Source organism: Marmota flaviventris, chromosome 13 (assembly GCF_047511675.1).
Source record: "Marmota flaviventris isolate mMarFla1 chromosome 13, mMarFla1.hap1, whole genome shotgun sequence".
Lineage (NCBI taxonomy): Eukaryota > Metazoa > Chordata > Mammalia > Rodentia > Sciuridae > Marmota > Marmota flaviventris.
Window position 1 is genome coordinate 36164132 of NC_092510.1, and position 18293 is coordinate 36182424.

Consider the following 18293-nt stretch of genomic DNA (forward strand, 5'->3'; position numbering starts at 1 on the left):
CAGTGTCATTCCCCTGACTGTATTTAGAGGTATCATTCTTTAGCCTGCAGGTACTCCTTCCAGCCGAGTGCAGGATCTCTGTGCTGTTGGAGAAATGACAAAAAGGGCTTGACCTTCAGTTTTCCCATGTTTATCCCAGGCTATTCCATTTCACCCCCATCTATGTGTACCTCAATACAACTCTGATGCTTACCACCCAGAATTAGCATCAGACTCCCCAAGCTCAGTCCTCTATCGAACTCAGAGGCACTCAGCCACCGAGCCACATCCCCAGCCCTATTTTGTATTTTATTTAGAGACAGGGTCTCCCTGAGTTGCTTAGTGCCTCGCTTTTGCTGAAGCTGGCTTTGAACTCATGATCCTCCTGTCGCAAACTATCGGGCTGCTGGAATCACAGGCGTGTGCCATAGCACCTTGCCCACATTTCTAACTAGCTACAAATTTAGGAGTTCCCATGACACCTCTAAGGTCAGATAATTCACTAGAATGACTCACAGAACTCAAGAAATACCATTCTTCTGATTACAGACATACAATGAAGGGCACACATAGGCGAAGGTCTGGGATAGAGCACATAGTTTCTGTGCCCTTGCTGAGTAGAATCCAGGCACAGTACTCTGCCAGCACATCACTGCCTTCGTCAGCCAGGAAGTTCCACTGAGTCTCTAGGTGGCCAGTTTTTATTGGGGTTTCATGACATAGGTGTGTTTGAATAAATCAGTAGCCACGTGATAAAACACACTGTCCAGCCCCTCCCCCTTCTCAGAGCTCAGGCGGGCCCAAAGTTCCAGCAGTCTGATCATAAGATTGGTCTTTTTGGTGACCACCTGAAGCTATTCATAAGCCCAGGGCTGGTCACCTTATTAGCATAACAAAGACTCCTGTCACTCAGGAAATTCCAAGGGTTTTTGAAGCTCTGTGGAGAAAACAGAGACAAAGAGCCAACATATTCTTTATATTCCCACAGGGGGAGAACTGCCTGCCCAGTCCACTTCAAAGACACATATGATGTTCTGGGCTGCTGGAAATAACGCAATGCAGGTGCTACAAAGGGCCAGGGACAGGGGGCACTCACCATCTGATAGCACTGTTTGTGACCGGTGAACCATCCAGACTCCTCCCTCAGCTCTGTCTTCTGGGATGTTATGAAGATGATGCAAATAGGGAGGAACTAGCCATATTTCAGAGTTTGCTTTTCTTCTACATTTTTTAGAATATTTGCTTGTTTAAGACACATTCCTAGCCTAGACTTGAAAATAGTAACTGTGATAAGAGTTGAACTAAGCTTTAGACAGAAATATCTGGAGCCCTTGGATTGGCTGAGTGGCCCAGAGCAATCTGTGCATAGTGTAAACTATGCAGAATCACCACTGACCTCAAGATTCACCACTAACACAAGGACCACGTCTCCCCTCTTCTTAAATCCCCAAGGTGGGTTATGAGAGCTTGGATGAGAGCCTAGAATCACAACCAGATTTCATTATACTAAATAGTGATTCACGGTCTGAGGTCAGTGACCCCACCCATCCACTCCCCTGAAGCATCTGTGCCCACTGCCATTCTTTTTCTTTCTTTCTTTACTTTTTAAAGATGCCTTTCTGCTGCATAGTGGTGCACACCTGTAATCCCAACAACTCAGGAAGCAGAGGCAGGAGGATGGCAAGTTGGAGGGAGGTTAGCCTCAGCAACTTAGCGAGACCCTGCCTCAAAAATAAAAAATAAAAAGGACAGGGGATATAACTCAGTGGTAGAGCACCTGAGGGCTCAATCCCCAGTACCACAAAAAAATAAAAATAAAGATACCTTCTTAATTAATAAGCACCTTTTTCACTGTGTGTGTGTGCACGCATGCACATGAGTGTGTTTAAATGTTGCACATACAGTTAAATTCAATGTTTTAGTTTTAGTTCTTTGAGTTTTGACCAATATGTGTAGCCACAATCATGATACATCACTCCAAAACATTTCCCCATGCTGCTTTGTAGTGATTTTCTGTTTCCAGCCCTGAAAGTCCCTCATCTGTATTCCATCTCTGTACCAGTGTCTCTTCCAGAAAGTACCCATGTGGAATCACACATAGCCCTTTGAGGCTGGCTTCTCTCACTTAGCATGGCCCATCTGGTGCATCCATAGTGTTCTGGTTCAGTCCTGCCTACTGATGAATACTATTCTGCTCTCTTCCTGTGCCACTGTTTGTTTATCCCTTTGGTTTGGTTTATTTCTAGTTTTTGTCTTATGAATAATGTGACTATCGACATTTTTGTACAGGGTTTTGTGTGGCCCTAAGTTTTCATTTCTCTTGAACACCCATGTAGGTAGGAATGAGATCAAGGGCTGAAGGCCAGTTCATTAACTGTATGAGAAGTTGCTAACCTGTTTTGCCGGGTGGCTGTGTATCCTGCATCCCCGCATCTGTGCATGAAAGTTTCAGCTGCTGTCGGTCCCTGCCAGCACTTGGTATTATTAGTTTTCTTAGTCTGACCATGCACACTTTCTAAGTGTGTTACAGTCATGGTAACTCTGGAAAATCAAGCTTGGCTCTTAGGAATAGCAGTTTGCAAATCTCCATTCTGAGGCTTCTGTTGGATCGGTCTGCTCTGCTTGGAAAGAGCAGCTGGAGTTGCAGACTCTTCCCACAGGCACATTCCTCTCCTCTTCCTCATGGCCCTTTCTTTCCCTGGGGTGGAAAGGAGGAGCTGCCGGTTCTGAATGCTCCCTTGATGCGCTCAGCCCCAGTAGCTTCCACGCGCCCTGTTCCAGCACGCCCTTCAGTGTGTCATGGATCCTCTTTGCAGAATGGCTTATCTCCTCCTTCCCCTTGCCTCTCCCTCCAGGCCTACATACAGATCACTTTTGTGGAGCCTTACTTTGATGAGTATGAGATGAAAGACAGGGTAACCTACTTTGAGAAGAATTTCAACCTGCGGAGGTTCATGTACACCACCCCCTTCACCCTCGAGGGACGGCCTCGTGGAGAGCTGCACGAGCAGTACCGGAGGAACACGGTCCTGACCACCATGCACGCCTTCCCCTACATCAAGACCAGGATCAGCGTCATCCAGAAGGAGGAGGTAACGTGCCCAGAGGGGAACAGCCACCATGAAGGAGTGGGCCTGGGTGACCCCCCCCCGCCCAGGACACACAGCTCAGCACTCCCTCAAGGAAGGCTGGAGTGGAACATGAAGAGGGGGGCACACTTAAAATACTGTGATTGACCCAGCAGCTCAGGAGGCTGAGTCAGGAGGATCTCAAGTTCAAAGTGAGGTACTAAGCAACTCAGTGAGACCTTGTCTCTAAATAAAATACAAAATAGGGCTGGGGGTGTGGCTGAGTGGTTTAGTGCCCCTGAGTTTAATCCCCAGCCCCCCTCCCCCCAAAAAAACAACAACAACAATATATGATTGAGCCATACCCTCAAGATGCCAGGGAATCCCATTTAGGCATGTATGTGTTTTATAGCCCTGTTTTATATTAACTATTCAACACTTTAGAGCTATATCTCTAGTGTAAATACGTTTACATATTTAATTGCAATGTTTAATATTTATTTCTATTTTAAATATATACTTAAATAAAGTATATATACAATTGTCCCTTCATATCCTCCACAGCCATCCAGTCAACCAACCACAGACTGAAATACTGGGGGAGAATCATTGCATCTATACTGAACACGTACAGACTTTTTTCTCCTCACTATTCCCTAAACAATATGCTTTGACTATTTACATAGCATTTGCACTGGGTTAGGTACTATAAGTCATCTAGAGATGGTTTAAAGTACAGGAAGTATGTACACATACTATACCATTTTATGTGAAGGGCTTGAGCATCCTCAGATTTTGGTATGGGAAGGGGTGTCCTGGAACCAATCCCCATGGGATAAATTATTTAAATTTTAAATATTTTATGTAAAATTTTTGAATACCTAAAAGCACATAAATGATTTAGGCATAGTTTTTTGTTAATTATTAGAGACAGGCGCCTGAGTGAGCAGCCCCATGGAGTTAGTGGTGTGTTATTGGAAGAGACCATGAGACAAGTGAGCCAACTGACTTCTAGTCCACGCTTCTTCCTGTGACTTTGCACAAGCTACTTGTCCTCAGTTTCTTCATCTATATATTGGCAAAAAAGACCTCTGTGTTCAGAAGACTGTTGACCTGTTTTAATAGGACTGATAAAAAAAAATCCACAATGCTGGGCTTGGTAGCACAGCCCTATAACTCCATCAACTCTGGAGCCTGAGGCAGCCTCAGCAACTTAGCGAGGCCCTATGTAATTTAGCAAGACCCTATCTTAAAATGAAAAGGGCTGGGAATGTGGCTCAGTAGTTATGCACCCTTGGGTTTAATCCCCAGTTTAAAAAAAAAAAAAGGAAAGAAAAAAAGAAAGTTCTTAAACCACAGAATTGTCAAAATTATATGCTTTAAGCATTTTATTTTTCTTTAAAACAGCTACATGTACCTATACATGTCATCTTTTTTTATATAGTGACACAACCTTCTCTGATTATGGGTTCACTGATCACAATTCAGCATTGTCTTTCTTGTATAAACCACACCCATAGTGCATTGTCCATGTTTCAGTTTTGCTTTCTGTAAAGAAGAATGAGGCCTTAAAGATTCTTGTTCAACAATACGAGAGTAGAAAGCTTCTATATTTTTATGATTTCTTCCCTTAGCCTTTTATAGTTGTCTTGAGCATACCTAATATGACAGGAATTTTTATAACAGCTCACTTTCATATTGTCTTGCCCAAGCACTCAGCTCAGTTTGCTTAGAAACAAGTCTTTTTCTATCCACACCCATAGTTCATCAGTTTAGGCTTTATTTAATTAGATTAGGTCATTAAAATAACAAGTATAACAGGCATCATCAAGTCAGTGAGCAGTAGATGGCTTGTGAATATCCACTTCATTGGGCAAGCACAGCAATGGCTGAGCCCACCAGCCAATGTTGAGTAAGACAACCGTGTCAGCAAAGGGGATTCACAGAGGGCACAGAGGGCATGACCTGGGGACTCAGTCAACAGGAGGTGGGTTTGGAAGGCATTCCTGTGTTTCTTTTTGTTTTCACTTTTGAACACTAAATTATTCTAGGCATAGCACAGAAATAACTTGATTACCTCACTGAAGGCCTCTGTCCAAATGGGGTCACATTCAGAGCTACTGGAGGTTAGGACTTCAACATATGAAATTGGGGGATAGGATTTAACCCATCACATTCAGGATCAGAATGGAAAGAACATATGAATGCAGACATAATAGGACCTTGCTATTGACTACCTGTGTCATTTTATAGAACTTAAGCCTATAAATCCCCCTTTGAGTATAAAATGGACAGAACGGGAAAAATGTTTAAAAGAATAAATTTTAAATGTATATAAAGTTCCTGGAACATGGTAAGTACTCTGGACACGTTAGGTCCTTCCTTCTTTTAAACCTATTAAGATTACTCAGAAAGTCTTCACTGCTTCTTCAAATCCAGGTGCCCTCTCTGATGTAGCTCCAGGTTTGTTCATGGCTTGTGAGATCAGACAGTAACTTCCCCACATTTGTGTCTTATTCTCAGTTTGTTTTGACTCCAATGGAAGTTGCCATTGAAGACATGAAGAAGAAGACCCTGCAGTTAGCAGTGGCCATTAACCAGGAGCCCCCTGATGCGAAGATGCTTCAGATGGTGCTTCAGGGCTCTGTAGGAGCCACTGTAAATCAGGTAACAAGCGAGCTGGCGGCAGCTCCTCTAGTTCTCAGTGCTTTGGTTGTGATGTCTACCTCCCTCCTTGGGGTTGATAAGTCTGATCCACGTACAAACAATGTTTCTAAATTTAAACTGAACACTCCTGGGGTTTAGAAGACTTTTAGGAGGCCTCTTTTTTGTTTAACAACTTAAGGTAGAAAAGAAATCCTAGAGATAAGCAGACCAGGTTTAAGGAATGCCACATCAGGGCCAGACCTGGCAGTATGACCCAGGACTGGGGTCCTGTTGAAGAGAGCTTAGTCATGCCCAGTGTAGGCAAGGTTGTTTCAGGACTTCAGACTAAGCTAAGCCTCTCTGTAGGAGAGAGGAGCAAAGGCTTAGACAGTCTAGCTCCTGGATCAGTCACCAGATGAACTGACAGGCCAAGGGCCTTGCCAGCAAGGAGTTCCTAGGAATCAGGCTCCTTAGGTCACTTCAGACCCGACTAGACCTTCTCAGACTTCTTAGAACTCTAATTCCTAAACTCAGCTTGGGACTAAGCCTGTTTCAAATGGAGGGAGGTATTAGCCTAGAACTCTCTAATCAATGGGCCCCCTTAATGTCAGTTCTAGATGCTCACTTGTCCCACCCTCCACACTCAAAAATTCAAGGCGCATGTGACTCTTTATTCACTGAACACATTTTCCATCTGAGGATTCACTAGCAAAATTCTGAGTCCACTTAACATCAGGAGAGCCGAATCAGCTAGAGGAGAAATGACTGTTGCCTTTCCAAGATCAGAAAATAATTAGGAAGATTTTTGTTTTTGTAAGTGCCAATCCTTTGATGAAAATGGAAGCCTCGGTAAACCCACAGCCACAGACTATCTGAATATTGTACAGCTCTCCGACTCTAGCTGGCACTTGTGCAAAATGATGTCAACACTAGGGTAACCAGATAAGTGGGTCTGAGCAGAGAGATAAGGCAATTGTTAGAAAAACTGGAGGCACATAACTTTTGATGCATTTGCTTTACCTTTATGTATCAAGGAAAGCCTATTTATACCTGTGAGTATTCTCCTAAAACTTAGGATTCCTCCTAAGGAATCAGAGTTACCTGAGAAGCTCAAGACCTTCCTTGACTTTTTGTTTTAGTCAAACCAACTACAAAATTAAATGTTAAAACTAAGAAGCCACTCCAACATTTTCTCCAAATAATGTAATTTTCTTTCCAATATCAATTTTGTTTTCTTACTTTTTTCCATCAGGGACCACTGGAAGTAGCCCAAGTGTTCTTGGCCGAAATTCCAGCTGACCCAAAACTCTATCGACATCACAACAAGTTGAGGTTATGCTTTAAGGAATTCATAATGAGGTAAGAATGGAAATGGGTGGGAATTTCAGTACAGCAGTGGTTCTCTAAATGTGTTCCCCATACCAGCATCTTTAGTATCACTTGAGAACCTACTAAAAAGATAAAATGGTGCTGGAGGTATAGCTTAATGGTAGAACACTTACCTAGCATGCACAAGACTCTGGGCTTAATCCCCAGCACTGCAAATATAGAAAAGGAGGCAGGAAGGGAGGGAGGGAGGGAAGGAAGGAAGGAAGGAAGGAAGGAAGGAAGGAAGGAAGGGGGGAGGGAGGGAAAGAAGGAGTCTCAGGCACCTCTCACCTACCCAATCCCATGGGGTGGGTTCCAGCAATTTCTGCATTAAAAGTTCTGCTGGGGACTGGGGTTGTGGTTCAGTGGTAGAGCGCTTGCCTAGCACATGTGAGGCACTGGGTCCAATCCTCATCACCACATAAAAATATATAAATAAAATTAAGTATTTTATTTTATTTTAAAAGTCCTGCTGAGTGATGCTGATGTGCACTGAAGTTTGAGAACCACTGCAGTAGAGCAGTACTACATCTACTACTAATAAGTAATTTATACTTAAACTGTGAAGTGCCACTTCATGTCTACAATCTCATGTATGCCTCACAGTCACAGTGTAAAACAGGTACATCATCATCCTCATTTTACAAAAGAGGAATCAGAGGTTCAGAGACGGGATGTGATTTCACTTACAGTCACATAGCCAGTCAGAGGCTGAGTTCAAACCAGGTGATCTGCATCTGAATAGTCCACATTTCCACCAATGTTCTGATAGCCCACTGATGCATTAGCGTCCCAGAAGTTCTTAGCATTGACAATTTTTGTAATTTCCCAAATCATAAATAACTTGTTTTTAAAAACCGAGAAAGAGATACTGCCTCAAATGGAGAGGTAAAGGTAAGGTTCTCAAGCTGGGATTTTGCAAAAGTGTCATCCTGAAGACACTTCCCCTTGTCACACAGGCCTCATCTCTGCTTCTGAATTCTGCAGTGGAACTGGCTTCCAGAGCAGCTGGGTCAACCTGGACAGGAAGTAGGTCTTTGGGCAGCCTTGGAATCTCTTAAAATATAGACAGGTGTATTGCATCTCTGAGACCTTAAAAGAATTACTAGGAAGGATGTGATGGCATTTCACCTATAAGAGAAAAGGACATCAGAAAAATATATGCCAATGTTTCTTTTTATCTAGAATCTTAGAGCAGCAGTTGTGATTTGGATATGAAGTGTCCCCTAGGAGCTCCTGTATTAATGCAGGAATGTTCAAGGAGAAATGCTTGGATTAGGGGAACCATAACCTTATCACTCCATCTTAATTTGAATGGACAAACTGGGTGATAACTGTAGGCAGGTGGGACATGGCTGGAGGAAGTGGGACACTTGGAATGTGACCTGGAAGGGTCCATCTTCCCTGTGGCCCTTTTTCTCTTGCTCTCTCTGCTTCCTGGCCACCATGATGTTGTCCCTCACCTTGGGCCCAGAACAATGGGGTCAGCCAACCATAGACTAAACCTCGGAAACTATGAGCTCAAAATAAACTTTTCCTCCTCTAAATTGTTCTTGTCAAGTATTTTTGTCACAGAAACCAGAAGCTGACTAACACTATAGCATATAAAGGATAGGAATAAGCTTACTTGACAGATGAGGGAGAAAGGAGGCCAAAAGTTAAAGTTTGTTAAATTCATTGAAAACTCATCAGGATGCTGAGGTTGGAAATATGGCCTTCAAAGGTTGCAGTGGTCCAAGGGCTCTCTGGACTTCTGAAGGGACCTGTGAAATCTTAATGAGTCCTTTCTGTGACCCAGGTATGATATTAGTTAGGGGAACAAGAGCAGGGAGCATCTGTTCTTGATGATCGTCCACACCTCCACACAGTCGAATAACAACACAAAGCAGCCTGCACTAAGAACGCTAAGTGTTCTAAATATAGGACTACAGAGATCAGAAAAGGCAGGTCCACTACAGAATGGAGTGATTAGAACAGGCTTTGTGGAAAAATGCCACTTAAACCTTGTCTTGAATATCTGTTGGGAAGAAAAGGGGTAGGGGAAGAGGAAGCCATTACTGGCAAATGAACCATCATGACCGCAAGACTTGGAGTCAGGAATGCCGACGGTGCTTCTGGGCTCCTCTCAGTCCTGCTAGAGCAGCATGTTCTTGAAAGCCTGCCAGGACAGGAAGCAAAGATCAGAGAGGCAACAATATTAGTAAACAGGACTTTGCGTACAGTTTAAATGTAAAGGGAAGCTTATTAGGGAAGAAGTGATTTTTCTTTTTGCTTATAGTTCAAATTGATTTTCTGCACTCTATCTTCAATCCAGTATCTTGTGGGTGTGATCATCTCCAGGACTCCACCTGGTTAAGTGTATCTAAGAAATCCTTATTGAACTCACATTCCTAATTAGCTCCCAGCCCCAGGAAAAGTTACTACAAATGGAGCTGAGATAAACTAGTCTCAGGCAAGAGACACAAAAGACAATGGGATTTTCTAGGAATGGTCCTTTAATGAAGTTATATATTTAGTTTTGGAGGATGTTATCTTTCTCCCCATATGGCCTGCAAAAAATGCTGGGGCCTGAGACTGCACTTCTAATCAATTCCCAGGTGCTGATGCTATAGCTGGATGGAGGAGACTGAGTAAGAGAGGCTATAGAGTTGCTTGATTACATCCCTTTCACATTTTCCCCCTCCCCCAGACCTAAACCCCTCAGGCCATCTCTGTTGTCATTGGCCTCTTTTACCTTCCCTATCTTCCCTTCAAAAAAGTAAATGTGCTCAAACTGCTACTCCTCCAACCAATGTCAGCAAACACTTAGCACAGCTTCCAGCCACATGTGTGGGGAGACAAAGTCCCAATACAAATGGGACAAGGCAAAGTGGGGCTGGCGCAGGGTCGCCATGTTGTCTCAGGACAGCAATGATGACAAAGATGTTTCATTGTTTGACACAGAAGAAGAGACAACTAATAGACCAAGAAAATCCAAAATCCGACATCCAGTGGCATCATTTCTCTGTTTGTTCTTCCGAGTCAGTGACATTATAGTCTATCTTCTCTGTGAATTGCTCAGCAGCAGCATTATTGCCTGTATGGTGACGATTATCTTGTTGTTGTTATGTGACTTTTGGGCATGAAGAATGTCACAAGTAGACTGATGGTAGGCCTTCGGTGGTGGAATCATATTGATGATGATGGAAAGAATCATTGGGTGTTTGAGTCCAGTAAGGTATCTCCTCAGGAGAATAAAACTTTCAGAGGCTGAATCAAGAATCTCTTGGTTAAGACTAATTGCCTGTCCAGTGCTGTGGGTGATATTTGCCTTTAGTGCTCTCTTCTCCTTCAGAGTAAAGTGGTTGGCTGTGGTTATCATGGGTGTGGTTCTACAGAGTGCCAACCTGTGTGGTTACATCAGGTGCAAAGCGGGCAGCCGGAAGAATTTAACCAGCATGGCTATCTCGTATCTTAGAAAGCAGTTTTTAAAACAAAACACTGGAAATGAACAGAGAGAAAGCTTATGTTCTCTGTGATATTGGGGAATGGGCAAAGAGATTCTTGATTATGAACTGTTTAGAGCTCAGTCCAGTTGCATAGAGGAACATTGTTTTTTTGTTTATTTTGTTTTCACTTACAAAGTTACTATGAAAACTGTTTTTTTTTTTTAAACAAAGTTTTTATTTTCTTTTTCTAGTAGTTGAGGCTGGGAAGTATGATGATATCACTAGAAACATTGTCAGAATTTATTTTATGGTGTACATATGTATGCATATAGTAATGTATCAGTATATCCCAAATTAATGTGTTAGGTTTACACTTATTACAGAGATATTTGCATTTTGATCCATAGAATATAGGATATTCTTAGTCTTATCTCAAAGGTATGTGTGTTTACATACTATTTCTGTAGATTATTTTCAGAAATAAGTTGATTCCATGATTAAGAATAAGCACTTGGCTTGTATATGAGTTAAAAAGTTAGAAAAAAATGTTAATTTTAAATATATACTTCATGTTGAAATTGCTTACCTTAGACATGCACAAGTGAAAACCAAATTCAGGCTGGTAGTGTTAACTAGTTTCTAAGATTTTCTTTTATTTTTATACTTAAGGCCTAAATAATAAATGGAATCTTTATAGTTTATGTTTAAGGGATACCCAGGGATTGCTGTTATTCTATTTATTTCATGGAAAGGATAGTCAGATTTTTATTTTGGAACTTCCTGGAAACTCTTTGGTGGTCTTTGGACTAATAAAATCTTTTAGTACTAAATTAATATTATTCTTACGTCATAGTAAGAATAATCATTTAAATACTTGGCGTAATAAATGCCTAGCGACATTTTATTTTATGAATCTATTTTTTCTTGCTATAAGGGGGATATTGTAAATCATACATTTGTATTAATAATATTTCTTAAACAAGGAAATATAGTTAACTGTAAACTAAACCAATCTACAAATTATTGTAGGCATTTGTAAATTCTGTTGTAGGTACTGGAAACTTTGTTGGAATCTTTTAATCAGCAGATTATGTTGTGAATGTATTTGTACATTGTTAAAATATTTTTAAAGATGTTTTGTTTTAGTTGAATAAATGTCTGTTGGAGTGATAGCTTGGAAGGTGCACAACTTTATATTTGTATAAAACTATTGTTTACAAAGCAAAAAAAAAAAAATTGGGATGGGGCTGCAGGCAGAACCACAAGCCCTCTCACATTTCATCTGTGTCAACCCAGGTGACTTTTCCTCCACTTTATTTCATATAGATCAAAAGTGGGAGGTGAGGTGGTATAAATTCACTAAAACTCACCAACACTACACTTAAAATAGGTGAACGGTGGTATTATGTAGATTGTACCCTTAGTAAGTAGTAGATAAGTCAGGTGTGGTAGTGCACACCTATAATCCCAGCTACTCAGAAAGCGGAGGCAGGAGGGTTACAAGTTCAGTCTCAGCAACTCAGTGAGACCCTAAGCAACTTAGCAAGACCCCGTCTCAAAATGTAATAAAATTTTTAAAGAGGTGGATGAGGATTTGTGGTAGAACTGTGCAAGGTTCCGGGTTCAATCCTTAGCACTAAAAAAAGGAGAAGAAGAAAAAGAAAACAGTAGATGTGAAAACCTTCTCTTCTGCCCCCACCCCTGCTTTATTGCTTCTAACTCCAGTCGGGAAGTTATAGCTGTTCAACGTGAAGAATAACTGTTTTGTCAAGTGCGTTTGTTGCCATCTCACCACTTTGCTTTAGAGAGTAGAGGTGACAGGAGTGGGAAGTGGGGGTTGAATTGCTCTCAGACTTCCCCTTCAGTGAGCTCCAGCTTCCCACACACCTGGGCTGCCGATCAATAAGCCCAGAGTTCTGAGGAGTCCAAAGTGAGCCTACTGATGCAGAACTCATAGCGGAAACATGACCTTGCCAGGTCCACGTGGCTCGTTCTGCTGCCACCTGGCAGTGGCCTCTCTGACTCAGCTGTAGCGGAACCAGACACAGCCACAAAGAAGGCTGGCAGCTGACCTGCTGCAGCCAGCACTCCTCCAGCCAGGCCTGCTGTCCTTCACACAGCTGCCAAGTGGGACCTCTGTCCTCTACTGCCTTTCCCTGAAGTAAAAGAGAACACCTCAGAAGCCAAGAGTTGCCAAGCTCTGTCCCCTTTGGGCTCCCCAAAGCACCCAGACCCTTTTAGGCACTGCACTCTTTCTAAATTTTCTTCTTACATATCTGGATTTTTCCTTCCTATAAAGACTAATTGATTTAATTTTTTTAAAATTGTACCAGGGATTAAATCCCGGGGGACTTAACCACTGAGTCACATTCCCAGCCCTTTTTATATTTTTTTATTTTGAGACAGGGTTTCACTAAGGTCTCATTGAGGGCCTTGCTAAGTCACTGAGTCTGGCTTTGAACTTGGACTCTTCCTGCCTCAGCCTCCCAAGCCACTGAGATTACAGGTGTGACCCACTGCACCTGGCTAAATTTTATTTTAATATTTAAATCAAAGATAGCAGTACAGGTGCCCTTAAGAACAGTGTTTCAGATACTCTCCAGGAGAGCTCTACTGCACAGGTACAGTTATTGAGTCAGAAAACAGGGTGTTGTGGCCATGGTTTTAAACTGGAATTAGGGTCTGTGAGAGAAAGAAGAAGGGATTTGCCCAAGTAGTGCAAGGAAAGCCAAGTGCACATAGTGAGGGTGGTAGAAAAAAAGTAAAGGGAAAAAGAGCTGAATATTTAGTGGGAAAGTAAACCTTTATCATGAGAGGTTGCTCAGAAGCAGGTCAACTGGGAAAATATAAGTGACTTGTCATTTTCCCAGGGCCACAGAGACTGCATTAATGGGTTAAAGATACTAGGTAAAAAACTGAAAACCAAGTGGAATAGCTAAAGTGCTTGTGGGCATGGCGCGCGCGCACACACACACACACACACACACACACAACACTTCCCCCTTTCTCATCCCACCTGCAATAACTCTAAAGAGAAAACTCCATTTTGGCTGCAGTGTGTCTCTCTTCTCCTCTCCTATCCCACCTCCCCTCTCCTCCTTGGACATGCTTTTGGTCCTCCTGCCCTCTTGCTTTCAGGATGGGGTCACCTTCCCAAGCCCATAGCCCTGACCTAGCCCCCTTCCCACAGTGGGCCACTGGGCTGCTGCACCTGTGCTGGGGAGGCAGCCATACAGGCGCCTCTGGGCTGGCTTATCCAGAAGAGGTACAGATGGCTCCAGGGGGATAGCAGGAAATCAGGCCACAGCTGCTCCCTGTCTGCCCTGGGGTCCACTCCCTGCCCCCACAATTGTGGGCTTTTGGTCATGTGCTTCCCCATCTGCAGGGAGGGGGTCACACAGGAAGAGTGACTTCCTTGAGCTGTGCACCCCTTTCACACCAAGGACTGACTCCGGGCTATGCTGAAGGAGCATTTCCTTGGCTAGGTGCTCACACAATGATACCATTTCATCCCCGTGGACCATTTTATAAAGGAAATGAGGCAAAGAAAGGCAGTTGTGATTAGCCCAGCATTACACAGCAAGCAAAAGGCAGAACCAGGATTTAAACTGAGAATTTAAATGGGCCTCACATTGGGCCAGGCTGCCCTTGACAGCTGGGGTGGACAGGTCAGGGTATAGGGGAGAGGCAATGCAGGGGGCAGGTAGAGAAAGCCACTGAGATGGAACCCGTGGAGGTGGCCGTGCTCATGGGACTCTCACATCCACTGTAGCTTTCCCCATGGAGAGTTCGGGTTCAAGATTCCAAAGGAATTAAAAAAAAAAAAAAAATGCTTCTTTACCCAAAAGCTCTGGATCCCATATTACTGCAGCTGCAGGAGGAGCGGGAGCCACTGCTGAGCTTCTCCCATCTCCATGAGGTTCTCCCCTCATTTCAGCAGCTTTTTCTCACCAGGCCCCAAGTGGAGATTTGCTAGTTACCAGGAAGAATCTAAGAAAGGCAAAAGACTACAAATTGAGGCTCTAGAGGAAGGCGCTTCAGCTTGATACCAAGGCCCTAGCCCTGGATTTTAGCTGGACATGATAGTCTTTCCCAGACAGCATGTGTGGTGTTGGGGTTAAGAGTATGGACACTTGTGCTAGATTGCCTAGACCCAGATACCCATTCCATTTAACCAGCTGTGTGACTTTGGAAAACTTACCTCAGTTTTCCCAAATGTAAAATGAAAATAATAGTAGCTATCTTCCAGAGTTAGTGTCAGGATAAAATGAATTAATACAGGGAACTGATCAATTTGAATAGGAAACAGACTCAATCTGATTGAAATATAGAGAATGTCTACCATGACATCTGCCTCTCTAATGTACCTTAGGATACAGAGGGGCTTTTGAGACACACTGGCCTGAGAGCATCGGGATCTTTGGTTTATGTCCTGCCCCGTTGTTCTCACAGGTAGGTGAGACTCAACAGGGCACTTACCTCCTTTGCACCTTAGTTTCCCAACCATAAACTAGAGGAACTGGAATATAAAATTTCCATTGTTGGCGAGGATGCGAGTCCAGCATGGTCATACTGCACAAGTGGGTTCGGGTTGGGTGTAATAGCAAAAATACTAAAAACAACATTGAACGTTCTGGGTTTTATCTATGTGTCCATCAGTTCCTGTGTAAGCATTTGATATGTTTTAACTCATTTAATCTCAACATTACATTATGGGGTATTCTAGTATTATCTTCACATCACAGATGAAGAAACTAAGACACCAAGAGGTGAAATAACTGTTTTAATGTCACAAAGCCAGTAGGAAGCAAAGCAAGATTGGAAGTTGAACACTCTAGCTCCAGAGTCTGTCCTCTTAACTAAGATGATTTGCTCTTCCTCTAGGAATTACATTCAGTTGCTAATAACACAATATAAGTAAGAATGACTTAAATAAGAAACTTATTTTTCTCTCACATAAAATAAGGCCAGAGATCAACACAGAGCTGTGTAATGGCCTTATACAGTCATCAGAGCCCCTGGCTCTCTCCATTCTTTTGTCCTGCTATCCTGGGAATAGCACACTCATTCTGATGGTCATGATTGGGCTGCTAGGGCTGCCGTCGTCATGACTACTAATACGGGCATAGAAATGAAATTTTTTCAAAAAAAATTTTAAATGCTCTTTAAAAATTTTCCAAGTGATTTCATCTTGTATCTCATCAGCCATGCCTACCTGAAAGGGAGGCTAGGAAACAGAACTTTGCAGATGGGTACTTTTCCTGGAGTTTGGTTACTAAGCAAAAGAGGGAATGGGAAATAGGAAAGCAACTAGCAACGTTTTGCCACATGGAGGCAGATGCCTGGGCTGTGCTGAAGGAGCATTAAAGAAGAAGGGGGCAAGAGAGGGCCAGTGACCACCCTCTCTGTAGGAGACAGCTGACTCCCTTGTATGGTGACCCCAGACAGTTGGGAACCACCTTATGGAGGACCAACTTGCTTCCCTTTCCAGTCCCCACCAGCCTGACTTCTGTAGGACTGTGACAGCTGGAAAACCCTGAGCACATTCATTTTAAGAAAATGCTGTGTTCAGGGAGCATACCAAGGAAGGGAAGAGCACAGAGTGTCTTCAATGGACATCCCTAAGTGAGAGCAGCACAGCTCAGGAGTCTGTGGACCTAATGAAAATGTCACAGATAAGACTGTTTTTACAAAATTGTTTGCACCATCCATCGTTTCATGATCCTGTGTGCATTTCCCAAGAGATATGGCTATTCTCTAAGAGGGAAATTTAGTGCATAGTCTTCTTTAGTTTATGGATTTAAAATAACATAATAGAAATTATTTTAATTTTAGTAAAAGACCCTGGAGAATATGACCCAAATGGTAAAAAGAAAAAATATATAGCAAATATACATTTTTACAAATTATAAAAGTTGTTAAAATATTAAGTAATATCACTATATAAAATCAATATTTTAAATCTAGCTATTAATATTGCAAAACACCATGTTTCTCTGTTGCCATGTGACAGAGTACCCAAAGCTTAGCAGCTGAAAACAACAGCACTAACTTGTAATTGCTGTGTGTGGCTCTGGGCTTAGTGGGAGGTTCTTGCTCTGAGTGTCTCAGTTGCCGTCAGTGGCTGGGGCTTGAGTGGCAGGTGGCTTCCTCTCTCCTGTGTGGTGTCGTGCTGAGGTACTCCAACAGCCGCTTCTCCTCCCTCTACCTTCCCATCCTCCTTTCCAGAGTTGGCAATTGCAGGTGATTGGACTGTTCACAAGATGGCTCAATCCTGTGGCATGTGTCTAGATAGGGAGGGAGGGAGGGAAGCCACATTGCCTTTTCCTCCAGTCACACAGCATCACTTCCACCACATTCTGCACACAGAGGCAGCCACACAGGATCACCCACCTCTTGAAGCGGGAAATGGGAAAAGTTCTAGACAGTATATTCCTGTGGCCATTTTTAGAAAAGACACTCTGCCACTCTATGGAAGCACGAATCTACCTTATGCTCACATCTTCTTTAACTCTCCCAACAATCCTAGGAGATTATATAAGATTCTATCCCCATTTTCCATCCTGATAAAATCGAAGATGTCAGTGGTTCATGCTGCTAATGAGTAGAGTTGGTTTCAACCCTAGTCCTGTCTGCATATAAAACATTGAACCCAGTCTAGCACACAGGGTAGGAATCATATATGTTAGCTTGCTGTTACTACTACAAACAAAGAATACAGAGGGTTAATTCTGACAAACTTGTTAGAGTAGACATCCTCAAATTCGCAGATACCTTCTGCAGACCTTATCCCACCTCTTGGAGTCTGCCAGTGTTGCTAACCTTGGCCTTGAAGTCATCCTGAGACTGATTTTATTTCACACATGGTGGTAGCTCATAACTGTAAGTTAAGGAGCAATAAAAAAATAATAAGGGGTGATATGGATTTCTCAGGATTCAAAGGCTATATAGCCTCCCTCCCAGGTCTTCCCTGAAACCTTTGATAAATAACTCTTTGGTATCCTACAATTTGCTTCAATTAATGTCATACTTAAAAGATAGGTGAAAATCCAGTTAAGGGAGTTCTTTTGGTTTCAGTTAAATCAGTTCCTTCTTGTGTAGCAGGCTATTTCCATGATGAAGCTGTGGTCATAGGTTTAATTTTCCCAGGGGCCAGGTAGCCTTCTCTTGCCTCATAGCTGTGTGCCACCTTCTTCATCTTTGACTGTCCTCCTGAAACTTTGTTTGGTGTTTGTAGGGATATCTGGTAACAGCATTGGGGCATGCCAAATCTAATACCATTATTAGGAAAATACAACATATTGATCACAATATTGATCATATTGAACCTCATTCATTTGAAAAAAATAGAATTATTACTAATTATTACATGACAGTTCAGTTACAACCATTACTTTGTCCCTTTAGGGATTATTGATTTGTAAGTCCCCTTGGATAGAACGGTATAAAACAAGACGACTTTATCATATTTAAATTGCATGATTTTCTTTTTTGGTAAGTAGCATACTGTGTGGAAGACTGTGGAAACTAAGTCTAACAATCCACAAGTCAGACAACCACGATGAGTTTTAAAGATTTTTCTGTGTCTTTAATGCTCTGCGGTTTTGTCATGATGGGGTCAGGCATAGATCTGGTTTTGTTCATTAGAAGATTTTCATCTGTTTTTAACTCTAGAAATCATCTTCCATTATCTCTTTGAATATTGTCTCTCCCTCATTTTCCCTTCCATTGGAGATTCTATTAGATGTGGGTTTGGCCTCTCCATTACATCTTCATGTCTCATTATCACTCTGGTGACATCTGT

At 42.5% G+C, this 18293-nt stretch overlaps 1 protein-coding gene and 1 pseudogene across 4 annotated transcripts in view; both read left to right on the top strand.

The window, feature by feature from the left end:
• Positions 1-18293, top strand: part of LOC114080723 (dedicator of cytokinesis protein 8) — a 220863-nt gene that overhangs the window by 192887 nt on the left and 9683 nt on the right. For 3 of the 4 annotated variants that reach the window (XM_034636531.2, XM_071600587.1, XM_034636532.2), the window contains 3 exons: positions 2835-3071; positions 5571-5714; positions 6946-7052. In XM_034636531.2, the coding sequence (XP_034492422.2) occupies positions 2835-3071; positions 5571-5714; positions 6946-7052 (488 nt within the window). Of the gene's footprint in view, positions 1-2834; positions 3072-5570; positions 5715-6945; positions 7053-8020; positions 8609-18293 lie in introns of those variants that run through there. The other variant, XM_034636533.2, reaches the window with a different exon arrangement.
• Positions 10088-10916, top strand: LOC114080722 (Golgi apparatus membrane protein TVP23 homolog B pseudogene; annotated as a pseudogene).